General features: G+C 39.8%; 1 protein-coding gene across 2 annotated transcripts in view; it reads right to left on the bottom strand.

The window, feature by feature from the left end:
* The window catches only part of LOC102196925 (mannosyl-oligosaccharide 1,2-alpha-mannosidase IA), a 181,281-nt gene that overhangs the window by 15,482 nt on the left and 138,297 nt on the right, over window positions 1-27,502 (bottom strand). For both annotated transcript variants that reach the window (XM_005736070.1, XM_005736071.1), the window contains exon 5: window positions 2,687-2,781. In XM_005736070.1, the coding sequence (XP_005736127.1) occupies window positions 2,687-2,781 (95 nt within the window). The remainder of the gene's footprint in view (window positions 1-2,686; window positions 2,782-27,502) is intronic.

Raw genomic sequence — 27,502 nt, 5'->3', positions numbered from 1 at the left:
TTATGACACTGACCTAAGAAATAAAAACTGCAGCACATAACGTTCAGACGTTTAGAGAACTATTCCCAGTAGTTACACACTCCAAGTGGGTGCATTTTTAAAAATCTTTTTCCGATGGTGGTGGTAGTTTTAAAATCCATAAAATTAACTTGGCAGCTGATGTGGGCTGGCCCTCTGTCTGGTAAAAATAAACTAATCAAAAGTCTATAAAAAATAGCCCTCTCCATCATCTAACATTAATTTATGTTCGACTGCTGTGATTGATGTTTGTTTAAAGTTTCATTATACTCAATGTCAAACTCAATGCCTTAATATAAACCTGGAAAAGTGTTTTAGAAACTGCACACCAAGGTCAGCAGTGCTGGCCCATTAGTTAGTGCGGGTAAGATCACTCAACAAATCAAAGCTTAGTGTGGTGAACTGATGCTTGCCAATGATTAGTTAGTCCATAATACATTAAAAGAATGACTTTACATATCCTCTACGAGTTGCTGGAGGATATGTGATATCGGATAATGAATTGAGTTGAAATGTTGAGAAGGTGAGAAGAAAGGGGAGAGAAATGGTGGGAAGTGGCTGGCGAGTGAGAGCAGAGAGGAATCAAAGAGTCTGGCACTCTGATAAATGCACCTATTAAAGGTTTAGGGGCTGCATCGTTAATACTTCTGGCTAGAGTCATATCTGATTCCCGCTTCAAGTGGAATCAATTGAAACTCGGTACAGGGCAGCAGGTGTTGCATTCATTTTTAGAGGGAGAGGCATAGGGTGGTAGTCTCTGGAGTCTCTGTTAAGCAACATCACTGGCACGCATCTGTTAACCCGTTCACCTTCTTTAACAAACACAATCTATTCCATATCAGTCAGAAATATAATCGAGTGTAAGAGAAAAAAAAACAGATTAAGAAATGGAAATCAATACCACGTGTTGGGAATAATGTGCTTGGGAAAAGTAGGATCTTTTACATTTTAACTGCAATCATTTTAGCATTGTTTACGCTGTCATTTTAACAGGAAACATAAATTAAACACTACATGTAATGTTGTTAAGGGGTTTAAGGGCCGTTAAGAACATCTTTAGCACGTTGAAGGGGTTTTTGGCTACAGAACAGGAAATGTGACATTGTTAATTTGTAAAAGGGGAATCTGTGAGTTATTGCATAATCTAAATTATAAGGTTGAGAGCAAAAAAAACCAAACACAAAATCAAGAATTTTATTAGCTAATATGTTATTTTCTCACGTATTTTCTTCCTCTAAATATTCGACAAAGCTGAAAGAAGGCTCCCTGGAGCGTATTACTATAATGATAGTGATCATGACCACGTTCAAACTTTCTGTCAAACCAAATTTAGAATATTTAGTTTCTGTCACAATAAACTGAAATAATCTGAGCGATTAAGAGTAAAAACTTGTGGTGTTTTTTTTGTAGAAAGTCTACATATGCACTTCCTGTCAATCAGTTTTACCATACCGTTTTATATAATGTACACACACTAACACAGTAGTACACGCACTATATACCATTAAACATAAGAAGAATCTATCACAAGGAAAAAAAATCAATTAATGGAAACTCCCCTGAACTGACTTCCCCAGGGTGCACACGTTCTCTCACACGCTGCATATGTTTACTTCCAAAGTGACGTGGGTTTGTTTTTGTGTGATACACTATGGGTAGTATGGTTCCTCCTGCCCATCTGTAGGACTGGCACTGTTTGTAATGTAGAAGGAATTAACTGTAGACTGAGGTAATTAAATCTTCCAGCAGCTGTCCAGCTTGGCTGGTAGGTTAATTGGTAGCAGGTGGAAGACAGGGGTGCCAGGAAGTATCTTATAAGAAAATACGATTAGTTAATGAGAAGAAGAGTCTGAAAGTTAAAACTTGGTCACGTAATTTTGATCCATATTCACATCATGATGTACATTTTACACTTTGTTGTTCATACATCATACGAGTGATGACAAGACAATAGTCACGTTGCATGAATGTAGGCCAGCAATGATAATTTGCCTGTCACAGCCGACCGACACAGTGCTGTTATCATTCATCAGTTTGTCAGATTTCTTTATTGTAAGCTTTTCAGTTCCGATTTCTGTCTCACTATAAAACTGTAAGCCACTTTTTTCCCCTCTTTATTTCCACTCCCGCCTAAAAAGGGTCAAACCCACATCCAAACAAGCGGAGAAGCAAAACTCCACGCTGGAAATTGCTCTGAAAATGAGAATAGCTCAAAGTTGTGCTGCATGACTGTGGCATTAAGAAGATCATGTCAACACAGATTCTAGATTAGAAAGGCAATAGTTTAGAACAGATTGAAAAATTAACACTGTTCATTTAAAAACGTGCAAATATTATTCAGACGATCTTCTGAAGTGGTTATGAACACAGATTAATTCTTATCTAAATGTCATCTGCATTATGAAGCTTAGCCTGCAGCTGATCCGCTGTCAGTAAACAGAGCCTGTGTGACTGGGATGTTTTTCGCTTTCCTTAATTGATGTTATCGCTACATTCAAACAACATCTATCTTACTTAATGACAACCTGCATGTTGAACTTTGTTTTTTTTTCTTCACAAAAGCCAAAGTTTTGCTCACTCCTGAATGTCAGAAAAATGTGATAGCTTTCAATCGTCTTTTATCAGAGAAGAAGGACAGCTGGACGCGATGACTTGTGCTGAGACTCACCTCCCGAGATTGATGACTCCTCGGGGTATTCCTGTCGGTGTGTTGAAGGCAGGCAGTAGCTTCTCTCCCAGCTCCACTGCTTTATTTTTGAACAACTGAAGAGAAAACACAAAATACAACTTGGTGAATATTAACTGACAAAAATACAGTATGCATACAGTCATGCAAGTACATCTATGTACTTCCTTACTGCTTCCACAGGGATTAAAATGGTAAGTAGCAGTCAGGCGCTGCTAATCAAATGCACTTGATTAACTGATCATCAGCAAGTGTGAACACCTCTATAAAAGCAGAGGCTTTGACTGAGCATGTACGTGTGTGTTATGATGACACCACAATCTTCCCAAGAGTGCTCAAACTGTGCAATACTAAGAGAAACTACCCATCCCCCATCAGAGAACAACATCTCAGACTCGAACATTTAACATGCTGACTGAGCTCTGTAAAGTTCATGACATAGCAGCACAGCTTAGATTTGCAAAGTTGCATCTAAACAAACCATAAAACTTGTGGAACACTGTTTACAGGTTTGGACAGCGCCATGTTTTGCAAAAACCAAACAGCATACCAACGCAAACACCTCATCCTGTCAAGCATGGTGACGGAGGTGATTTGGGTTTGTTTCACAGCCACAGTGGCCTTGTTTCTTGGAGTCAGCCATGATCAAGTTGACCATCAACACCTCTGTATACCAAAGAATTAAATATGACACCATCTGTCTGACCATGAAAGCTTGGATGAAACTGGGCTATGCAGCAACACAGCGACCCCAAGCACTTAAATGGGTGAAAAGAAAAGAATCAAGGTGCTGCATTGGCCCAAAGTCTAGACCTCAGCTAGCTATGCACAAATTAATCCCACAAACCTCAAAAACCTTTATCATGAAACAACACTGTATAGAAGAGTGGGTCAAATTTCCCCCAATAAATGTGACAAACTGATAAAGTAATAGATTAAATTACTACTTCAGGTTATTTCTGCTAAAGGTAACTCTATAATCTCAGACTGGATGTACTTTCACAGGAGTACTAAGAGTTATTTTTTAGATGACTGTAAAACATCCAGTGTGTGTGAATTAGTTTCTTCTGTTTACTCATAAATAGTTAAACACGTTGCCTCTGACCACCCTCCCCCCTCAAAAGACAAACAAATAAAACAAAACCAATAATGTAAAAGCATTAACACAACTACTGTAATATTAAAATAACTCTTAGTTATGTGCTCTACGAAAGTCTATTTAAAACTGTACTCCCTTCACATCTGCACTAGCAACAGTCTCACGTCGAGGCAGTATCATCTTATGAGCTGGACTATCTTTCATCAAATCTCCATTCATTCTCCACCATTAACCAGAGGGAATAGTGTTTGGGGGGGAAAAAGGAAAAGAAGATAAAAGAGTAAGACATTGAAATCTCGACAAAGAGAGAGATGTCTTAGAAGACAAAAAGGTAGCTGAGCAGAGGTGAGATTCATAAAAGAGAGTGAAAACCTCAGAGGCTGGAGACAAGAGAAAGTGACTGAGGAGACACTGACGTGTTATATGGAGAGAAAACGGTGTAGCTGAGGACAAAGCGCAGTCAGAAAGAGCTCGTGCAGGAGAGCAGTGACTCAGCAGAAAAATCGAAGATGAGAAGAGAAATTGCAGCCAGATAGCTACAGCCCACTTGTCTTTAGCATGATTATTATTGTAGAAGAGAACTTTGCAGAGTCTAGTTTGAAGTGTGCAGTTGTTTTGAAGAGAATTTCAGAGTTCTATTAAATATTTACAACTGGCCCGTATATTCTTCACTCCATAACTATATAGGGAAGAAAAGAAGTTTAAAGCTGCCACAGAGCCATTTGTTTGGTAATGGTTGTTTGTTACTGACTGAATCTGGTTCAGAAAACAATCACTGGGTTATTTTAATACTTGAGGACATTAAAAATATTAATGAGTCTCATATTGTTTTTACTTTTAGAAGAAATAACATAATTAAAAAAGCTCCCATAAAACTAAAATTAAACATGAAAGTAAGAATAAGATTTTACTACAATGTAAAAAAATAACTTAAAATTAACATAAAAAAATTTAGTTATTGAGCCTTTAACTGTGATTTACAATAAAACACTAATGAATGAATCTGGATTTCCGCAGCGCATGTCATTTAACAACTTAATTACACTGCAAATGAATAAATAATGAAAGCTACTAATTAGTTGCGACCCCATCAAAAAAAAAATTCAAAACTAAAACATTGATGTTAAAAAAGAAAAGGCGAGCCTGTTTCACAATGTCACCTTGTCCTTGGGACCAAATGGCGTCTCCATAGCAGACAGCATCGGTAAGAAAAGAAAAGTGCCATATAAAACCATAATTATATCTATACCTTAAATGTAAACTTTGCACAGTGGGTTATACACGTAATGTACTCATTTAAACTACACTGTACATATCCTAGTAGTATGTGCATCACAAGAATAGCCAGAAACACAAGAAACTGCATCACAGAATATGAATGGTATTATTTTTTACACCCTTGAATACAAGGACTAACACAAAAACAACTGCACTTATGATGTCAGAAACTTTATACTGATAAGGACAGCAGTAAGAACAGGAATACATCCTACATACATGTAAAAAGAAAGTTTAAGATTAGCAATACTCATCAATAGAACCTGAACGATAAGCTGGTTGATATAACCTGTTTGCCAATATCTCCATATCAGCATTTAGAATGTCTGATAAGTGGAGATAAAAGTAAAGAAATAAATGGTAAATGGCCTGTATTTGTATAGCACTTTACTAGTCCCTAAGGACCCCAAAGCGCTTTACACAACATTCACACGCTGGTGATAGCAAGCTACATTGTAGCCACAGCTGCCCTGGGGCGCACTAACAGAGGCGAGGCTGCGGGACACTGGCGCCACCAGTGTCCGGCTGCCACCAGTAGGCAACGGGTGAAGTGTCTTGCCCAAGAACACAACGACCGAGACTGTCCAAGCCGGGGCTCGAACCGGCAACCTTCCGATTATAAGGCGAATTCCCAACTCTTGAGCCACGATCGCCCCATATAAAGAAGACATGCAAGAAACACCCTTCAACCATATTCTGAGGGTTGATGTTGCATAGTTTGTCCACTAGAGGGTACTTTGCAACAACATGTATTTTGGACGCCACAAACAGCTACAAGCCTAACTGAGGACAGTCGGCCAGGGAATAACTGAGTAAATAAATAACTACACATTACTTATGTAAGTGAAATGGAAAAAAATCTCACCCTATATGTTTAAATATCAGACTTCAACAAGATCTATGAGATCTCTCTTAGATCAGACACCGAATATGAGTCATAAAATTCCTATATCAGTAAGGCTGATATTTATAAAAAGAAATTTAATTATTATTGGTTTCAGACACTGTATTAGTTTAAGAATGTGTGTCTATTGAAAGATTTTATGGGACCGTGGTGGCAACAGTCACTTGTTAATTCTAGCTAGAACAGCCTCCCCCTTGACGTGTGTCAGTGCACATCTGTGTGTGTCACACTCGCTCGAGTCCCCTGGTTCTCCATTTTATCAGAGAGCGCGGTAATGACCCTCCGCCTGGTCTCATCTCTCTTCATCGCCCCTTTCTACCGCCAGTGCTGCGCGAGCAAACTAGAAGCCCAAAGGCACAAACACACACACACACCCAAAACCAACACAAATGCAACTCTGTCCTCGTTTACGTTTTGCATTTGCGTCTATTAAAGCTTCACAACAGAAAGATACTTTAGATCATGCAATCAATCACATTTAAATTAACTCCCTTTACTACATTAAGTAACAGACAAACATGAAACAGAAGCTGTTGATTATATTGCATTCATTTATTATTGTTTGCTTGTTTATAAATTACATGATTAATTATAGTAAAACCCCTTTGGCAGGCATCGTCTCAGTGCACAGCACACAATCTAAATGAAAGGCCGTGTTCGTAAATCTATCTTTGCCGACACGCCACTGCTCTCTTGTGCCACACTCAGAGCCTCCTCCAGCACACGAGCTTCCATCCTGAAGTGCTACTGTAATTGCACTTGCATCTTGTCCAATGTGAAGCTATGAGTAAAGTCCATGATTGGCTGGATTTACATTTCTTTCTGTGTTTTTTTTTTTTTTATATTTAAGACTCCCTGCAGGGATGAAAAGGATGGACGGATGGTGGAGCAAGGCAAAGAGCAACGCTGATAGAATGTGACAGCCGACAGGTCACTTTCTTCTCTCTCAGTTGAAATTTTCTGTCAGTTGGCAGATAGGAGGCTGGACACAAATGGCTTTTCTATCAGCTCTTAACTGCTGAAGACACACATCAAGCATGGAGTCATCTCTCTCAAAACAAACATCATCAGAGCCCAGTGGAGAGAAACTTTTCTTGGTCTGCCACTTCTGTTTACCACTAAAAACTTCTGAGTCCTCACTCCAGGGAACATGGCACATGGAAAAAAGAGGTCTATGCACTCTTCCACATGCCCAGATTTCAGTGTTAGTAATTTTGAACCTCTGTTTCCTGCCACTCTCTGCCCCAAACCCCTTTGTTCTTGTAGTTGTGTAACATATTTTTCTGTTACAGTTATTGTGGCACAGTAGATGCTACAGTCACCACAGTAATAAAGCTAATATACAATGTTGATTCACATAAACATTCCCATCAAACTTAACTGAAACCAAACAAATATTTAAATTCTGTTGGATACTAGAAAATATATTAAAAACACAATCAGGACCATTATAGTCCAGCAATTTTTTTTCCATCTTCAGTAATTTATATGGGTTTGATGGCTCTATGTGGAAAGCTGGATGTAATAAGAGCAGCACTAACATCCTATACAGAAAAAAGCAGGCACTGTGACCGGCATAACAATGACTGCGTCAGCTACAGCGAGGAGAAGCTAGGGTGTAAGTGGGTTGCAAAGCTGCTTGCAAATGCAACCGCGAGCAGGCTAATGCAGTTTAAATATTGCACGCAAAGCCATCAGCTGATGAGGGGGATGATTATTGATCTTGGCTGATTCAGAAGGGTTTTAAGACAACCTTAACGTAGCCTCTCTGAACTTATGCTAAGCTTAGCATTATGAAAAGTAGAGTGGGCTAAGAGCTGCAGCATGTTTGATCACAGAATATATATATAAACTGATCACACCTTCACTAACAAATCAAACATGGACAGCAAACATTTGAACTCTGTCGCATTAAAGAATAAGACATATTTTTCCTGTGTTGCAAAAGTTTGATAACTGCTTTCATCCCCATTTATCTGAGAAGGGAGAAAAATAGAATTTTACCAACCTCATTCTTCAATCGTAAGCTAAGTCCCTTATTCATGCATTTTTTGACTCTTCTTAATGTTTCTTGGCAACTTTCCCTTTTCTTCTTGTCATTTAGGACACATTATCATGGGTGATTAGACAGGTGACGCACATGGTGAAAATATAATGTGGCAATAAATGACTAGGACGGCGTTTTAGCAGCCAGCAAAGAGCATCATCAGCTGCTTGAATCCCTCACTCTCTGTGTCACTGGTGCTGAAGTGAAAATGGGAGTCTTTCGATGTGAAAACAAAGCCTTGTCTCTTCTACACCTGCCATCATTTCCTCTTTACTCATACTACAGAGATGCAGGAGACAAAGCTAACTGAAAACCTGACCTGCGTAAGATGACACAGGGGTGGCATGCAGCAGGGTCATCATGTGCAATTTGAAGGCAAATTTCATCCAGGGGGCTGGTTTGTGGCTCCTTGGATTCTATCCTCTATTTCTGAGAGCAAAGCGTATGCAGAGTGCATGCATAATCATATGTTGATTGCAGTTCAACACGGATATTTTCATGCAACTAGTTACCTATTTAAGAAGAGTTCATTTGAAATCACTTCAGGTTTCCTTTGATCGACAAGTAACAATAAAATCTAAGAAACTCAGTGGGTGAGTATTGGCGTTTTGAGAAACTTGGTGCCTAGCTGAGAAAAATAAAGGCATTTTCCTTTAGACCAGAGATCTATAATTCATATTCTGGCAGCTTATGAGTACAGATCTTCAGACTAATCTCCTACGCATCCCTCAAAGCTCAGCATTGTGTGAGTCTGCAGTAGTTTTCTCACAGATTTTTCCCTTTGTTCTGACTTGCAGAGGAGAGCTGCTGGTCAAAAATACATGTATAAAGCAACTTGCAGGCAGCAGGGAGCAGTTGTGATTACTTTTGTATCAAAAAAATTGTTATTTGGATGGGTTTTTTGTGATGCAGGGACTTCTCATGTGGAAATATAAACCATCCCTCTCACTAACAGCAGTGATCATTATCCTCAAGTTAACCTAATGGTTGGGACTTTGTTGCAAGATTCAGCAACTTTTCAAAGAAACTTTTTTCCACTTTTTTATACAAATTACAGGTGAGGCACACATCTCTCTTTTTCTCTACGGTTTAGCGAGCTGTAGCAGCCAAGGAGAGTCTGTGCACTATGCAAGACAAGCTTTTAACTTTCTTTTTTTAGTCATTATTTCACTTCTAAATATAGCTAAAATCTCAACACAGCCACTCGCAACTTATGTGTATGGTTAGATCTTACATCTTGTTAGATGACATTCCAGTTATAAGAAAATCTTTGAATACCGTTTGCTAATTAGGACAGAATTTTAAGTTCTGGCAACACAACAAAGGATGCTTAAAACTGAACCGTCTCTAACGGCTTGCAATTAACAAGAAATGAAAACCTTGTAATGACGTCAGCCACATGATGATGAGCCAGGGACAAAACAGAAAATCGTGTTTGTGAAATCACTTTGTAGGCAACACATCACTGTACAGCAAAACGTGTTTATTTTCCAATTCTAATTCATCTGCTAACTATAGATTACATTGTCATAACATAAAATGAGCAATGGCAATTTTCTACACTAAGGTGACATCTTCAGCATTGCAGAATGACTTCATGTATTCACATTAGTAATATATCTAAAACAAAGTGCTCTTTGTTTGAACTAATGCTCATGTTCTGCTTACCTGTAGTAAATTTTGTATCTACTTAATAAATATTCTGATACATTTCCATAACCTATAGAGGTCAAACCAAAAACAGCTTTTGTTTTGTAAATTTGAAAAGAGATCAGTGTTAATAGAAAAAAAAGGGACACTTTTGGCTGCTGTTTTATTCATAAGGGATCGCCAAAGCAGGTAGCTTTGCATGTTTGATTTGGCACATTTTTACACCGGATGCCTTTCCTGGTCTAACCCCCAGTGGGATTTGTCTCTTCTTCAGGGATCCAAACAGATCTTTCACTTTTACTAATCTTTCACTTGTTAGTCTTAGTATAAATATACCATAATTTTCTTTCTTTTCCCATTTCTCCTAAAACAACTTGTCAGCCTCCAAATCCTACAATGAATACCCCTATAATCTGTTTTTATGTGCACAGGTTAATTATGCTGAACATACAATTTACAGAGTCAAAGCTGGGAAAAGCTTCAAATAACAAAATCAGGACTTTTTGAGCCTAACGTCAGCTAAAGTTGAGCTTCATGCGACACCTCAAACGATGTTTAGTCAGTAAATGATGGTGCTGCTTTTGCTGTGGAAACAGAATCCACTTTCACCACAGACTTAGTAAATCACAGATGTAATACACAAACACATGCAAAAAGACATCTGCAAACGAGCAAATTGAGCGAATGGTTGTAAAACATATTTACATGTTTCATCATAACTTGAACTCTGCACCCGTGGGGGTGTTTTAGCTGTGTTAGATGGAGTAATTATTTTGTTTTGGAAAATGGTCGTCCTACAGTTGAAAGTTGGAAAAAAAAACAAAACAAAAAAAACAAGAACACATTAAAACAAGGTTCAGGTTTGCTGCAGGCTGAAAGATAGCTGTGGTTTAATTCTACTGAGGCTCCAACAGGACACTCATTTTCTCAGCGCGAGGCGAATGGAACGCATTCTTTACAATTCTTTATAAGTAGCGGGTGCACCTTGTTTAATTTCTCTCCCAGCGGCATTGGTCATTAGTAGGATCCTTTTCTGTCCTCTTTATCTTAATGAGCCTGATAGGGGAACATAGAAATATCCAAATAAAACAGACACCGTGCAGGTATCTCAGTGACTAGTTGCAGATGTCACTGATTGAAAGGAATATTACAAGTCTCAGCTTCAATAGTCTTCCCCGGTACATCTACCCTTTCAACTGGATCTGACAAGACTGACAGGAGGAGACCCTTTGATGCACATTGATTTCGTTCTTCATTTCACAAGCTGCTGGTGCGAGCTGACTGAAAAGCAGACAAGTCCACAGCTCACAGCACCATCATTTTACTATGCTTCAACAAGTCCAAATCTCACTACATCAACATTGTTGCCTTTGACCAAGCTTTACCCCTACTTTGAATACTGAGCTACAGATGGTAAGCTATATTTAGCCACAGTGGTGTGTAACATTCTCAATGAATATTCAAGGTTAATTTGGGCAAGATAGTAGAAGGACTGCAAAGTGTTCTTTTGCTTCTCTGTAAATCTTTACTATTGCCAATGAGGGAATTGTTTTAAAAGCCTAAACGTTATCCGAGCCAGTGGTTTCACTGCAAATTCTTATTCCATTGTTGTACCCCACTCACGTTTCAACATCTCAATCTGAAAAGCTGGCACAGTGACATAGCAGGCTGGGTTTAAGACGCACTAACTCGCAGCACGCAGTCTCACATCAGCCCCTGATGTCGTAAATCAAAAGTACTCTGCATAATTTATGCAGCATACCATCGCCTGAGAGCGAGTAGGCGAACATCCTAAAACAGATCCAATAAATTAGACATGAGGACTTGCCGAAAACAAACGCAGTGGTAAAATGGAAGTACCCACCAAAGCCCAAATTGGAAAACAAACAAGTGGCGGCTGCTCAATCAAGCCCCCACTGGAAAGAAGCAGCTCTAAATGAGTCCACATTACAGCTATACTGTTAAGCAATGTTCATCAGCTTAAACGTTCCTCTCTCAAGTGCACGAGCCGCCCACAGACTTTCTGCCCCTCCTTTTGACCCACTAAACTGGGCTTATACAAATCATTCCAGTGTGCCGGCTACTGCCTCTGTATTATGTAGCAAACACAATAGCTGTTCTTTCTGTCAGCTTAGTGATGCAATTATTGAAGAAGATGTGGGTGCTGGTTGTAAAAACAGAAGAGGTCATTATTCAGTTGTTTCAACTTTAACATGTTCTTTCCATATTACAGGATAACCACCAAGTGGCAGTATATGCTTCAGTTTTGATTTGGGAACCAAAATGGTACGTTTTATCATCCAAAGCTGCTTATTTTGTGTTATTGCAACACAGTGTCTGCATGAAATGAAAAAAAATAAATAAAAAGAACAGCCAGAGGGAAGACTTAATCCTACTCATGTTTTACTGTGTTTTTTAAAAATAAATACACAGAGACTCCACATGTTCGATTTATGGAGCCATCTCCAAGCTAGCCGACGGCAAATCACTTTGAATCATTGTCTTAGCACCTTGAGAGATAATAATATTGGCACACTCCCCACCTGTGGCATACAGGACAAATAAAACAAGCTTGTCCGTCACATAGCAACGCTGTTATACCCGTTTACGTATTGACAGATGTCATAGATGATCAGTCCTCGCTGTACCAAAGGACCAGACATCAATAATTCAACCTGCAATTTGCAGGGTGCCACAACCTTTCCATCATTATTACTATGGAAGAGGAACAGGAAGAAGATGGGGCTGATGGTGTCAGATCCAATTCTCATAAGGGCCTTAACAGTCTCACAGGCTCGGTGTAGGAGGACAACAGGCACCTACTGGCCCACTCAGCTAGACACAAGAGCTAACAGGTACCTTCCTGTGTGGGCATCGACAGACAACGCTCCCAGAGAAACTGTAGGAAATCTAAGAGCTCTTGTTAAAGTGTAAGAGAGAAAAACTGTCTAGGACTGCGCCTGTGAGCTACATGCAAATGGTGAAGACATCACAACTCTGTGTAGGAGATGGATTAAAGTTTTCACACATACTTTGTTATATCCTGTGAGAAACTTGCAGGCTGCAACAGAATGTAAAACATTTGAGACCCAACAGAATAATGCAGAGGCCGTAATGTTCATTATACTCCCTCAGTGCGAAAGTGCTGTAATAGTACTGCATTAAAAATAAGTTTCAGGGAGGTGCTGGAGGGCAACCCAGACTGCCATGAAAAGCGGTTTACCCCACTGAGAACATGAAGGTTCTGTGGCACAAGAGGAAAGCTCTCAGAATGATCACAATTAGGATGGTCTAAGGTAAATCTGCCCACCGGATTTAAAATTCCCTTGGTGAAGTCTTTGATGTTTTGGAATAAATGGAGTAAATTTTGCTGAAAAATTAAGATGCATGTTAGGTTAGGTCACATTTTACTACACTGAGCAAAGACAACGTGAAAACAAAATGCCAGGTACAATTTATTCTCACATTTCATTAACTTGCAATATACAATTTGTTTACATGTCAAATTCATGCAAATGAAATATGTGTTTGAAGTGACACTACAGCACTCTTCCTGAAGCATGAAGTCTCTGGTATTTGGCACTTTGTTGTTCAGACAGCCTGTCGTTATCGGATAATAAGAGAGAAAAATGTCCTGCTGGTGCCGCTACAGAAAAAAATTCAGTCACCAGTTTCATTAGGAATAATTGTCTGGACACCATGAATGTTTCTACAAACGTTCGTAGCAAGAGAATTGTTGGAGTATTCCTAAAGTATTTCCTAATATTCATGACATTCATGACCCTTTTGTTTTGCACACAAACAGGATGTACTTGCCTTTATATAGGGCTTCTCTAACTGACCACCCTAAGCGCTGAAACATCCATCTCTTGTTTTAAAGAGTTCACACTTCTTAATCTAAGATATTTCTGAACACTGAACAATAATACCGTATATACCTGTTGCTGGTTCTTCAAAAGAGATGAAACGATCTGAGAGAAAAAAAATGCAATTTCACGAGTGGTAATGAGATCTGGGGAATATAGCGCGATGAGGGGTTGAGGATAAAGTGCCTCAGTTGAAAAGAGAGAGCGAGAGAGAGAGATGGGGGTTTGTGGTAGGACTGGGATGAGAGAAGGCAAGATGAAATGAGGAAGATCACTCTGGCCTAGTGCGGATCAGTGGTTCAGCTGGCAATATGTGCTAGTTGTTTGTGGAGTGTAAGAGAAAGATGCAAAGAGAGAGGCCGGGTTTCTTTAAAAGCCCCTGATGGCAGCGCCGGGCTTCAAAGCATCGGCTGCCTCATCAAAGACTCGACTCAGTGAAGGATATGGCCACTGTGATGCCTTGTATGTGGGGGAGCGACTGTGTGTGAGTGTATGTGTGTGTGTAAGCTGGAGTGACAGATGCTTGCCTGAGAATGTGTTTCTCTAAATTAAGAAAGCACATATCATACTTTTAATGATTAACGAGTCCAACGTGAATCTTCTATTGGAGCTTCAAACAGTGGTTGCCAAGAAGGAAGGGATATCAGTCCAAGTAGCACACATGTTATTGTGTAGCTTAGCAGTTACCTGCTAAAACCACTAACCCATTGAGGTATAGATCCCTGTGGGTGTCATGTGGTGTGTAGCAGCTCAAGGGTGGCAGTAAATCCGCTGGGGTCTTGTGGATTGCGGGGTTGGGTCTGTGTGGATCAGAACTGTTTTAGCACATTCCCACAGATGATTAGGATCTGGGCAGTGGTTCGTCTCCATGGTTGTAAACTCCATGGAATTTAAACCGGTGTGAAAAAAGACAAGTCTGTGCTCCATGGTATTGCTACAATAAAAGATGATGACGATATCACTGTATCATCTTTTATGTACAGTCAAAATAACCCTAACCACACAAATGCAGGGATCTATTGTTTTCTATATTGTAATGTAACGATTAATTTTACCTTTCATTTGTTTTAATGTTGTAGCTGTTTGGGGTTTGTCTTTGGAGAGCAGTTCCTGTTCTGAATGACGGAAACTCTCTGTAATATATCCTTGTTGAAATAAACAAATAAATAGAGCCTACATAATCACCGAGCCTCTGTGGAGTCTGGAAAGAAAAGGCAATTCAGTTTAACACAGTGCACAGGCTGCTTAGGGTAGATAACTGCCATTCAGGCCCTCAAAATTTAACTGCTTTTCCTCGAAAATCGAAACATGTAAGACACTTCAGAAACTCAATTTCACAAGTTCTTCAAAAGGGGTAAGTGCACAGGCAGCAAGTCACTTCTTATAATGATAGACATTTTATCAGCTAGCTGTAACACCATATATTTTTTAAAAGCAAGAAAGAAGTTGATACAAGCTCGCAAAGTCAAACTGGATTCTTTAAGATTAGAAATGGCGAAAAGTGGCGTAAAAAGCTAAAGACTTCATGACAGTGAAAAGTACTGCAGATGAGAAAATGTGCAATTATACTGTATCTTTGTCAGTGCTCGTTTTATCTGTGCCACACCCTGATACAAATACAGAGTGGTTTTAACAAAGGTGATTTATTGCTGTTGAGCTTATCTGCAAATGCAGAGATGACTTTTTCTTTTTTGGGTATATGTAAATGGAGCACAGGCTGCACAGAGTCGGAGAGAATCGAAGAATAGGGTCACGCAGGGGTCGTGCACAGCTTCAGTATCAGGCAAGCAGACCTTGAATCTAATAGAAAAACTGATGCTTTTTTCATTTAACATGAATTCAATAATAAAGAGATTTCGACCTGAGTTTAAACATTCACTCTAGTAAACATGCTTCACTTTTTTTAATGCAACAAGAGTAGTTTAGTGATATTTCACTTAGCCTCCTAAAATATAACATGTAATGATTTTTTCCCCCATTGCAGCACAGAAAATACAAGAGTGCAAGAATGCATATTCTCTACAGTCTGGTATGCCAATCTTCTTAAATTTCAAATCTTGTCGCAATTTAAAATAAATCCCTCGCTGTAAATTCACCTTTCAAAACAGTCAAACACAAAAATGCACTGTTTCATTAAGAATGTAGTACTGTACTTTCGTTCACCTACAGAGCCTGAGCTCGAGCGTGCTCCTTGTGTGTCGTGTGTCCTTGAGCGAGACATTTAGTTTCCATCAGCGGCATGGCAGCCATTCAGGTGATCCTCTGCTCTGAAGAGCAAAGTCAAATGACAAATTCCCTGTGGGCAGCAGCAGTACGGAAATAATCTAACAGGAGGGTAAACGAGTTGAATTCACACTGAATGAGTTGAATTCAGACATCAACCCACTGTGTAAACTCTCAAAAAACATTAACCATGTTTTTAGACGTGCCTTCGGGCTTCAGTCAGCTTCTGTTCTATAACAGTACGGAGGCTTCGCTGATGACATGTCATTTGTCTGTGATCTAACTCGCTCGTTTCTGCCTATATAAAAATCAACCCCTTAGGATAAAAAGAATAATGTGAATTCCACCCGATCTTCCCTGTTATGATGGATCCCCCCCCCTGATTCTTTCAACACCAACCTCACATCCATTAGGCAATCATCATCTCTGACTCTACCTCGGGGACCTGCTTCTACGGCACTGCATTCTTCTCTGCGATTGGCCTGGCAGGCTTTCTGTTGCCTCGCTGTTGCCATGGTTTCGACTTGAGCTGCGCTGCAGTGTTTGCTAGCTCCATCTGTCTTGGGTGTCAGCTGGGTGGAAAATGCTGTGATTCCACTCATTTTCTCAGTAGGGGGTGGCATCCATCCTGCTGCCACTCCTCTGTGTCTGTGCTAGCACAGATCAACACGGTGCCTGACTCAAGTTCACGCGCAGCTCGACAGCAAAGAGGATTTTTGTTTGGTGTCGGACATGCTTCGTCAATTTGAAGGCAAAATAATGTTAGGGAAGCTGAACAGATACGCTTAACTCCTGCCAAAACACCCAGGCGCATGTTTCAACCACTGGGAGTGAGGAATACAAAGATGTAAAGTAAAGCTATTCAAATTCCAAAGAGAAACAAGGTCGTTCATATCAGAAAAATGTTAAACCAGATCAAATTCCATAATCAAAAACTCTAAACTGCAGCTTATTTCACATTTCAGTCTCACTTTAAATCAGCAGAGTGGTTTCCAGCATTTTCCATCACTGAACACTACATTTCTACTCACTGGAAAATTAGCTGGTCTAAGTCTGAAAATAATTGACACAATATGAGAAAATACCACCAGCAGTATAGCCAGTTTTGCTAACGGTGAAATAGCTTATGTGCTCAATGAGCTAATGCCAGAGTACAGGCATGCTTGAGGGCATGATGCTTGCCTCTTTTCCACCTGTGGTTATCAACACTAACTGTGCTTGCTGGCTCTTAGCCATTTATACCAGAGCACACCAGTATGGGCCCAGTTTCTCCTCAGGGTGGTGGTATTTTTTGTTGAAACAGCTTTGTCACATTAAAAATAAAATCCAAGAAAAATTAAAGTGGTAGTCAGATCACTAACTCAAAAAAAAAAGAAAAAGAAATTGCACTGCACTACTAAAAGATAACTACAGGCAGTAGTGACTGCATAAATAACAACGAATCACTCTGACACTTCTCATTGTAAGAAGAGCACATGGATTTTTGACCTCTCGCAAGAACTGGAACATCTTCAGGCAGAAGATTTTAGGCTGAATATTCTTACAAGATGGTGAGTAATAGTGTCTGATATTCCCCAAGACCCTTTGATGTGTGAAGGCCTGAGGTCATCTGAAGGGTCCCATCTTGCCATAAATGTCACAGCTCATAGACATTGCTTAGGCCTTAGTTCTTTGATCCTAATTAAATGTTACTGCTCGCCAACTGCCAAGACAAAGAGGAAGTGCAAGAGAAGAAAAAAGGACTGTAAGGAAAACAGGGGAGGGAAGGTCCGTGTAACCATGTGTGACACGCTGTTTGATTTGCAGTATCAGAGTAAATTAAATAACTTTACAAATAGATAACTGTCTCTAAATTTGTTTGTCAAATCTTCACGTGTAAAATTATTGTAATGCAATTCAATTTCATTGACTTTTCACCTGTCAATTTCAAATAATTGACAGGTGTTATGATCCTGTCAATTATAAAAAAAAAAAAGACCTGAGGCCGGACCCAAGACATGCATCTGGGTTTTCAGTTGGTCCATCTACTCCTTGACAAAAACTCATGGTCTCAGTGGAAAAAGGTCTGTCAGAGAGTCATTCTAAGGGAAGGGAAGGGAAACGAGGAGAAAAGACAGAGGTATGCCAAATAACGAAGAACTAGACAGAAAATCATTGGCAACAATTCTTACGGAGTGATGACTTCATATTTGAAATTTTTGGTTCAAATTGTTGTTGTCAATATAGGTCAGGAGAGAGGTACAGAGAGTTTCTAGAGCCATCAGTAGAGTACTGTCAGATTTTGATGCAGTACCATCTGGAAAGCATCTGATTGGCAGCAGCTTCATATTTCAGCTTGACAGTGATCCCAAACCCACTGCCAATGCAGAAAAGGGATACCTGGATGTAAAAGCACTCAATGGAACATTATCATGGTCTGGTATTGGCCTCCCAGAACTTAAAGATTATTGAAGCAGTGAGTGATTATGCTGACAGAGAACAGAACAAAAGGCAGCCAAAATCAAAATGGTAAATGGCCTGTATTTGTATAGTGTTTTACTAGTCCCTAAGGACCCCAAAGCACTTTACACATCCAGTCATCCACCCATTCACACACTGGTGATGGCAAGCTACATTGTAGCCACAGCCACCCTGGGGCGCACTGACAGAGGCGAGGCTGCCGGACACTGGCGCCACCGGGCCCTCTGACCACCACCAGTAGGCAACGGGTGAAGTGTCTTGCCCAAGGACACAACGACCGAGACCGAGACTGTCCAAGCCGGGGCTCGAACCGGCAATCGTCCGATTACAAGGTGAACTCCCAACTCTTGAGCCACGATCGCCCCATTCTTCTCCCAGAAGAAACTTTGAATGTCCTTCAAGAAGCCTGAAGACTATTTAAAGATGATGCTTTGTTCAGTGAAAAGACTGACTTGGGGATCCATTTGAATTATACACACTTTGCCTTGTATATTGTACGAAAGTTTTAATAAATCTCTGCACCCATTTCCCATTTTCCAACCATAATATAAAGAAATGAGGGGTGGCTTGAGACTTTTGCACTTTTACTGTATCTAGCCGTTCATTTTATTTATTAATTTAATATGTTAATTTGAATAATTTATGTACATATACACCCTGCAACTCACATAGATGATTTATATCTGGGGAGCGATGTATATGTGGCCATATTTGAAGGCTGCTACTACTTATTTATTCTGAGCAACAACAATTACAATAGACTGGAGCCATAGGCCAATTTATATGCACTGTTCACATATGTCTCCAAACCCTCCCAAAATAGGTCACCGCAGCCTAAAAGACAAGCGTAAAACATTTATACTCAACTACAGGCTGACAGCACCAGACCAAAGGCTAAACTGCAGCAGATAAACGCTGTCCATCATGTCTGGAAGAATGAGTGCAATGCATTTGTCTTCCGTAAAACTTGAGCTTCACTCGAGACTAGCAGAGGCAAGGTCTGTTCAATAAGGAATACAATACTATACAATACAATACAATACAATACAACTTTATTTGTATAGTACGTTTAAAAAAACTAGCGGTACACCAAAGTGCTTTACAATAAAAACGGGAAAACTAAGACATGATTAAATAAAAGACTATTAACAAAGTACCACATATGTCATCAGGTTGAGGGCACTAATTATACAGCAATAAAAGGGAATATAAGAACAAAGTTAGTAAGAACAGATATAGCTAAAAGATAAAGTAAATATAAGTAAATAAAAAAAATTGAACCAAATATAAAATAGGGACACTAACTAGATGGAAAAGCTATGTTGAATAAGTGAGTTTTTAAACGGGATTTAAAAGATAAAATTGAGTCTGACGCACGGATAGCGATGGGAAGGTTGTTCCACAGATTAGGTGCAACCAGGGCAAAAGCATTAGATCTAGGCTGAGCCAAGAGGAATTGGGCTGAAGACCTGAGGGCTCACCCAGGGACATATAGACTAAGAAGATTGACAAGATAACGAGGGGCTTAATTATTTAGGTGAGCAACAATATTTCAAATTCAATGCGATATTTTATGGATAACCATTGCAAATCAATAAGAACAGGGGTGATAGAGGCATGCTTTCTAGTGCCAGTCAGGAGGCGAGCCGCAGCATTTTGGATGAGCTGGAGTCTATGAAGGAGAGCGGAGTGAAGACCAAAGTAGAGAGAATTACAGTACCGGTAATCCAATCTACAGGGTGGGCCATTTATATGGATACACTGTAATAAAATGGGAATGGTTGATGATATTAAAGTCCTGTTTGTGGCACATGGGCAAAACAAAAACTGGAACAGGACCCTCAGTTCACGCAGAAGATTTTGTTCAGTGATGAGGCAAACTTTTATGTGAACGGTGAAGTTAACAAACAAAACCACCGCTATTGGCCTGACACTAACCCACATTGGATGGATCCCTCCAAGACTATTGGAACAACAAAAGTGATGGTTTGGTGTGGTATATGAGGTACAACGATAGTGGGTCCATTCTTCATCAAACACCACAATTTCCGTTTTCTTTTCATTCAGGATAAGGGAATTGCCTGAAAGCCATTCTCTGACTTCTCTCATGCACTCGAGGAAGCAGTGTTCCGAAGGAGCAATGTCGTCATCATCTAATTGAAAATATATTTGTATATCATCGGCATAGAGGTGATAAGAAATTTAATATTTTTCAAAGATTAAGCCTAGGGGGAGATAGGAATGGTAAACCGCGTATAGGAAAGAGGAAACACTGCCAGGCTCTGACGGTGAACAGGTGTACTTCAAGGGTGTGTGTATGTGGTGTGAGTATAACTGCTGGGAAAATCTGAGGCCTTTTGTCTTCAAGTGATTTTCTTTCAATAGTTTTCTTCATATTGGCAAAAAAAAAAAACCTGAAGTAAAACATAGAACATGTCAAAAAAAAAAAAAAAAACCTGAGTAAAAAAGTGAAATTACTATGAATGTCTATCCATATAAAAATGTCAACTTCATTAAGAAATAAACATTTGACTCATGGAGGAACAACAATAACAAATGGACATTTTGCTGTCAGCAAAAGATTGTCTGATATTCAAGAATGATGACTGATGTATTACAATGTTGTTTTCCAGCTACTTCTATTTATTTCATATTCTGTATAGTTTTTCATATTTATATCCTGTTCATATCCTGTACATAGCTTGTACTCACTACAGCCTGTACATACTTATAGTTATAGAATATTCACAACATACTTCATACCGTGTACATTATAACATACCATAATAGACCCATTTCTGTAATATACTCACATATCTATATTATTGCTAATATATATTGTAATATATCTATATCACTAAAGCACTTCTGGATGGATGCAAACTGCATTTCGTTGCCCTGTACCTGTGCAATGACAATAAAGTTGAATTCTAATTCTAATTCTAGTCAATTAATGACTCAGCCACTTGTCATTAATTGCAACATCGGTGCGGCCAGGTCATTACAGCCGCACCGATGTTGCTGGAGGACTTCGATAGCGTGCCGCGATCAGTAATAATGCAGTTCTTTTTTTTTTATGTGACAGGGCTAATGAGTGGTGTAGCAGGCAGAAGCACTGATATGGAAACAGCTCATTAAAGGTGTGTCTACAGCCACAAGTGGAAATGGGGCCAGTAAATGTGCGATGATTGATGCATGAAAAAGAACCATCTGTTTGCCTAACCCTGATGTTCTGTTAAAAAGTAGGCAAAAGCAAATTTCCATCTTGAGTAAAACAGAATTATAAAACTCTGAAAGCTTTAGGAAACGAGGAGAGAGTAAAAGCACACAGAGAGAAATAGTTAGGCCTCAATCAGTAAAGACCCTATCTGTCTGCAAGGCCAGAGAAACTTTATGTCCGTTGAGCCAGGAAGGGATTGAACCACCAGCTCTGCTTTACCATGTGATTCCCAGCAACCAACAATCTTGCTGCTATTCAGCAAAGAAGCCCTGCTGTCTGAGAGCATCAATTACTGTAATTCAGCCCAGTGTAGAAATGTGCACCAAAAAAAAAAAAAAAAGACAGACAGTGATGGGAGATGTGACCTTGACAGGGCAACGCTGAGGCAGAACAACACCAGGCGGCCACTCAGCTGAGGGACAGCTGTTGATCGCATCAGGAGGTCCTCAATCGATAAGCCGGCATAACAACACTGAACTCCAAAAGGGGTCTTGTGCGCTTGAGTACTTGTGCGTGCATTGGCAGGATTTGTCACATCTGAGTGTCAGTGCTGCTGCGTATCAGTGGTTGGCCCTGCGTCGAAGCTCAGATGTTTAAATGCTATTTATGGGTGCATGGAAAAAAAAAAAAGGTTTAACTCAGCGCTACATTACAAACTATTTGCCTTTTTTGTAGCAATTCCTGAAGGACGATCTGATGTGTGTCGGTGAGGGTAAGCTATGTTTTACCCTACCGGGGTAACAAACCTAAACGACGGATATGCTTATTTACACAGCGGCCAAGTCTGTGCATTGTGAAAGTCAACCTGGCATGGTGATTTCATTTTCCCAAGCCAAGGTCAGCTGTAATCAAGGGAGAGCTTTGTGCAGAGTGGCATTCGTTAATGGCCCAGCCCAGTCGGGACATCCAGGCTATGTTGGGACAAGTCACAGGTTCTGTCACCCTGAATGAGCCAGTTGTCCACATTGAGGCGGAGAGAGCAGGCTGCTGGTCAGCTTGTATTAATTTCAGAGGGAAGCAGGAACTTGCTGTGTCCACAGTGGTGACAATAGCAGAGCCAAGGTGTCTCCTGCGAAGGCATGCTGTCACTCCCGCCACAGTAATGTCCACACAGGAGCCTTAACATTTCTTTCTTCCCTTTTCCTTTCTTTCTCTTCAGCAGCACCTGGCACTAGTACAGCTCATTTCAGAGAGTAGCAGCATGTGAGAAGAGCTTGCCTGGTTTGTAGGAGTATGACTGAAAGAGCACGAGAGAGAAAAAGCAGGATTGTTGGTGGTTGGCAGCTCCTCTGTGCTCCCATTTTGAGGTGGCAAACGTGTCACATTGTGAGGGCCGCTACCTGCTTGGCAGCTGCGAACCCTCTCCCTGCAGCTCTGTTTGTCACTTGCCTTCTCTTTCCCTCTTTGTCTTTGCCTCTCAGTATGACTCCTTAGACCAATGATCTACCAATTTACCAACGCCTCAAACATCCCAATTAGCAGACACACACAGAAGCAACTTAACTGCTCACGCCAACTTAAAAAGTCAGAATATAAAACATTGGAGAGGCCATTAGATGTCTGAATTCAGTCAAGTGCGCAGAGGAGAGAAGCTGTTTTTACCTGTGGATGGCAATTAAAGCGGCTTGAGTGTCTGGCAATGACTGTACCTGAGTGCTCTGCTTTGCAATCCAAGCTTAATTATATAAAAAGAAACACATTCTCATGTTCTTGATTGGCATTTTTTCCTCTCACATCTCAGCGTCAGTCTTTGTCCTCTTAGTACATATGCAAGTGTGTATGTTTAGAACAGCTTAGTACAGATCGGGTATTTCCTTTTGTTCTATTCATTCCCCCAAATCCACACCGCCACCATTTATTAGCAGTATTAGATTACATTTACTAATTACCTGAGACATTTGAGTACAGGGTTGATGGACTTTTAGATCCATTTAGATTCTATTTTAGAATCAAATATATTGCACCACATTTATAATAAATCTAGACACTAGGTTGTAGATTATACCAGGGGCCTTATGCCTAACACTCTATCCCACAATCTTTTTTTTTTAAAGCGGCAGATCCCTATTTTCCTTTTCAGTCACTTAATGTTCAACCAGAATCTTTATCTTTCTTGATGAGAGAGAACACAGCCGATGTCATTTTGAATATTAAACCTTTCAAAATCTCATTTCATGCTCTTGAAGCATTTCAGGTGTGTTCATAATGTTTTGTCCCAGTTGTAAACACTTTTTCTTTTCAAATTACCAACAGCATCCGATAAACAAAGGTCAGCAGTTCAACTCCTGATTATGACATATCTAGACTGTCACTGTGTTTTTGGTTTTCTCTTTTTTTTTTTGCCTGTCCCAATTACTAAATTAGTCCGATGCCCTTAGATTACACCCGACAAGCTGACGAGTAGTTTTTAATGTTTATTTTTGAAACTTAGAAGCCATAAAACATGACAAAAACATTACAACAAAGTCAACTTTTAAGAATTAAATGTTTTTCTGCAGTCTGCCTTATGCTGCAATCACACCAGAGAAAACAGTGGTTGAAGACTCTGGCACAACCAAAATTATTGTGACAATGTGCGATGAACTTACAATCTTGTTGCTTTTGAAAATGGTTCCTTTGAAGATGGGAATGAGGCCTGCAATCACTCACAGTCAGCTGCTGTTTTCAAAGTGACTTTGGTCCATCAGGAAGGCAAAAAAACAGCAGTGATACAGAGTCAGGCTCTATCAGTTTGCAATTAAATAAGGTTAACTTGGCAATCTGATTGTGATATTATGGCAATTAAGTTTTCCATACGAATCATTTTATGTACGTCGTGCATTAAAAATAATCATTGATCTATTCATTATATTAGTTTATGTTAGCTCATTATTGATCTTTGAGGCTGAAGTTTGACCAACAAGTTTCAGTCCATGCAATATTCCTTTTAGAGAATACTTGTTAGGACAAAGAGTCGCAGTAGAGTAAAAATTGGTGGTTGCCGTGTGATGCAGGATGGAGATCAGTTGCAAGTAGTTGTAGTGAACAACTAGTCACTGCAGAGCTGTTGCTGTCTTCAAACACAGAAATCCAAATTATCTTCTTAGAATAGAAATCCAGCCAGAACCTTACAGATCTGAAATAGACAAAAAAAAAATCCTCCGCAAATGGCAATGTAGCTGCTGCAGGTTGGCAATTTAGCTAAAAAAAAAAAAAAAGGGCACAGGTATTTGGTAACCTTGCTTTAAGAGTATAATCAGGACACAACCAAGATGGCAACCAGATGAGTTGAATCCCTTATAGCGAAATGATGCAATGCAGATGAGTTGTAGTCATCAGCACAGGTAGACTCAGATCGAGTGTAAAATGTTAACAATTAGTCTGTGTTTTTAAATTATTACCTTCGTTAATCTGAGTGAGTCAGGCTGTGATTGTTTGGAGACCGGTTGCCACCCGCAGTCGCCTTGCAACTGAAAGTGGCTGGTCAGCTTGCTTTGCAAGAAGTCACTGCAGCTATTTGCAACTTGTCTCCAGCAGCAAAAGAAAAAAAACAACAAAAAAACAAACAAACACTCAATGCAATCACTGGACAATCACCAATTTTTCTTACTCACAGAAAGGTTTTTTTGACTCTGTGACTCAGCCACTATTCTATGTTTTAACATGTATGCTTCACCACTGTTTTCAAGAGTGGACATTGCATGAATTCACTGAGACTAACTGGTACTACTGCGACTTCAACAGTCAAAAGTAAACGAACATAAACATATATAACAATACAATCTTTTTTTTCCCTTTTTTAACGCAGGAGTTTTTCAAAAAATAATTAATATGTAAAAGAATTCTGTGGCACCGGCAGATTATCTGACTACATGTTGTTGCCAACTCACCACATGGCGTGTCGCACCTGAAAAGCCACAGTAGTGAGAGGTAGGGTCAAAAGTTTAGGAACTAGAGAAACATGATAGCCCCTCCCCCTCCCTTAGCGTAATACCTTGAGCCAATGCCAAACTCCATGTCCGTGCTCCGTGGGTTGAATGTGAGGATATAGATGGTGCCAAAACACTGTTTGGCAGAAAAAGAAAGCAGTTGCCAGCCCCACTATACTGGCACTAAGCCCAGTCACTGCAAGCTTTTGCCAGTTTCAGACAGATTCTCTGCTTTGAAGCTGTGAGGACATTTTCTCCCCATGAACGTCTGACAGGCAAATCAAGCATGTTCCCCCCACTGAGTTACAGTGCAGGTTAACTTGATCAATGCAATCACAGAGCTGGCGACAAAGCATACTCAGATGAGGTTCATTAAGGCCCAAATTAGTATGCAACTTCAATGGGGAGCACCGTGATTGGGTCTGATTGATATGATTATGAGCAGAGTGTTTGTGCAGCCACAGCTTTTAGAGAGTTGGTTGTTTAAAAACCCCCACATTTTTTGATGAAGAGAAAAGAAAAGAGGAAGTCTTGACCTGATGTGGGAGTGAAGAGCTGAGCAAAGGTCACCATGTGTTCAATTTTTGGCTGTAATGAAATGTCGTGCTAGCTACAATTGGCTCAATCTCATCCACCAAAAACTGTTTGGACGATGGAAGAGGAATTGGCGGCAAATGAGCTCAAGGGGAGCAGAAACAGTGTGGAGGAATTGGCCACAGAGAATTGACACGTTCTGGATTCACTTGAGGCAATGATGTGGAAGAAGCAGATGGAGTCGGGCAGAACAGCAGTGACGTTCCCTGTTGTCTCTGGGACGTAATTACAGGTTAATGAAATGATCATGTCTGAGATTGGCGTTTTACACATTTAACTTTTTAATCTGAGCGTAACGGTACAATCTTTTACCACAGAGAGTTGGATAATGATTCAAATGGACATGAAAGATGCTTTTTATCAGCTCAGTTTTCTTATGCTTCTCTTACAGATTCCCTTTAAGTTTCCCATTTCATCAATCAGTTAATCAATCCTTCACAATAATCTTATGCTGAATGGAAAAAGTAAGTGCAGACACATTTAATGCCTGCCACATTCTTTCATACGCTGTGAAGAACAACAAATATGCCCCGTCTCTCCACCTCTAGTTCCCTTAATTTGGTATAATTGTCTGCCTTCAGGGTTGCCATGGATACAGGTGGACCAGGGGTTACAGTGAAAAAAAAAAAAAAAAAAGGAGAACAAGGCGGGACCTGAACTCATTTTCACTCTACTTTTCACAATTTGATAATTAGATCATGCAAATTTCAAGCATAAGCACTTTTGGGAATAACAATGACTGTTATTCTTTGCTACAGTAATTACAATAAAAAAAAAAGAAGTCAATTTTAAATTAGATGTGCAAACAATCATACAATTATGGCTTCAAAGCAGACAGACTAGAGAAAGTGTACTGGTTTTACTGAAGAGTTTTAGGATAAAAGATTTTTTTTTCAACATATTAAAAATGTCAGGATTTGATTCAATTTAGCAGCTGACCCAGCTAATACGCTGCCAAACACTTCTTCCTGCTCGGTGAATTCATTATTTTCGTCTCAATGGGAACATCGGACTGACACCTGCCATCTTAAGCTGCAGGCGCGTCACATCAGGTGCAATGGTATTCACTGCAAGAGCAGATCTGTACTGTATTTCTGCAGCTCTTTAAGAGGCAGTAAAAGTTAGAAAATGAGGAGAAAGTCAAACTTTGTGTTGGGATAATCAACCATGTATGAAAATCATTTTATCTGTCACTTAATACCATCTTCTGATAGGTCCCGAAATCATGTGCAGCACAAAAACGACCTCCAACGTACAGCCAGAGTCAGAGAGCTATTTTCAGCAAAAAAGAACAAGGAGTCCTGCAACAGCTGGTACGGCATCCATCGAGTCTCAACATCACAGAGTCAGTCTAGGAATGCGTGAAGAACTAGAGGTAGTTCAGACAGCCCAAAGCCACAGAAGAATTATGGAAAGTTTTCCAAGATGTTTGGAAAAACCTGTCAGTGTGAAACTTGGAAAAACTTGAAAAAGAATTGGTGCTGTTTAAAAAGGCAAAGCAAGCCTTCATCTTCTCCGCTAAAGCCATTTATAATATCTCAACAATAAT

Source organism: Pundamilia nyererei, unplaced genomic scaffold, assembly GCF_000239375.1.
Source record: "Pundamilia nyererei isolate P.nyererei 1_Seehausen unplaced genomic scaffold, PunNye1.0 scaffold00067, whole genome shotgun sequence".
NCBI lineage: Eukaryota > Metazoa > Chordata > Actinopteri > Cichliformes > Cichlidae > Pundamilia > Pundamilia nyererei.
The sequence above is the reverse complement of the archived record's forward strand: the minus strand, read 5'-3'. Positions and strand labels throughout refer to the sequence as shown.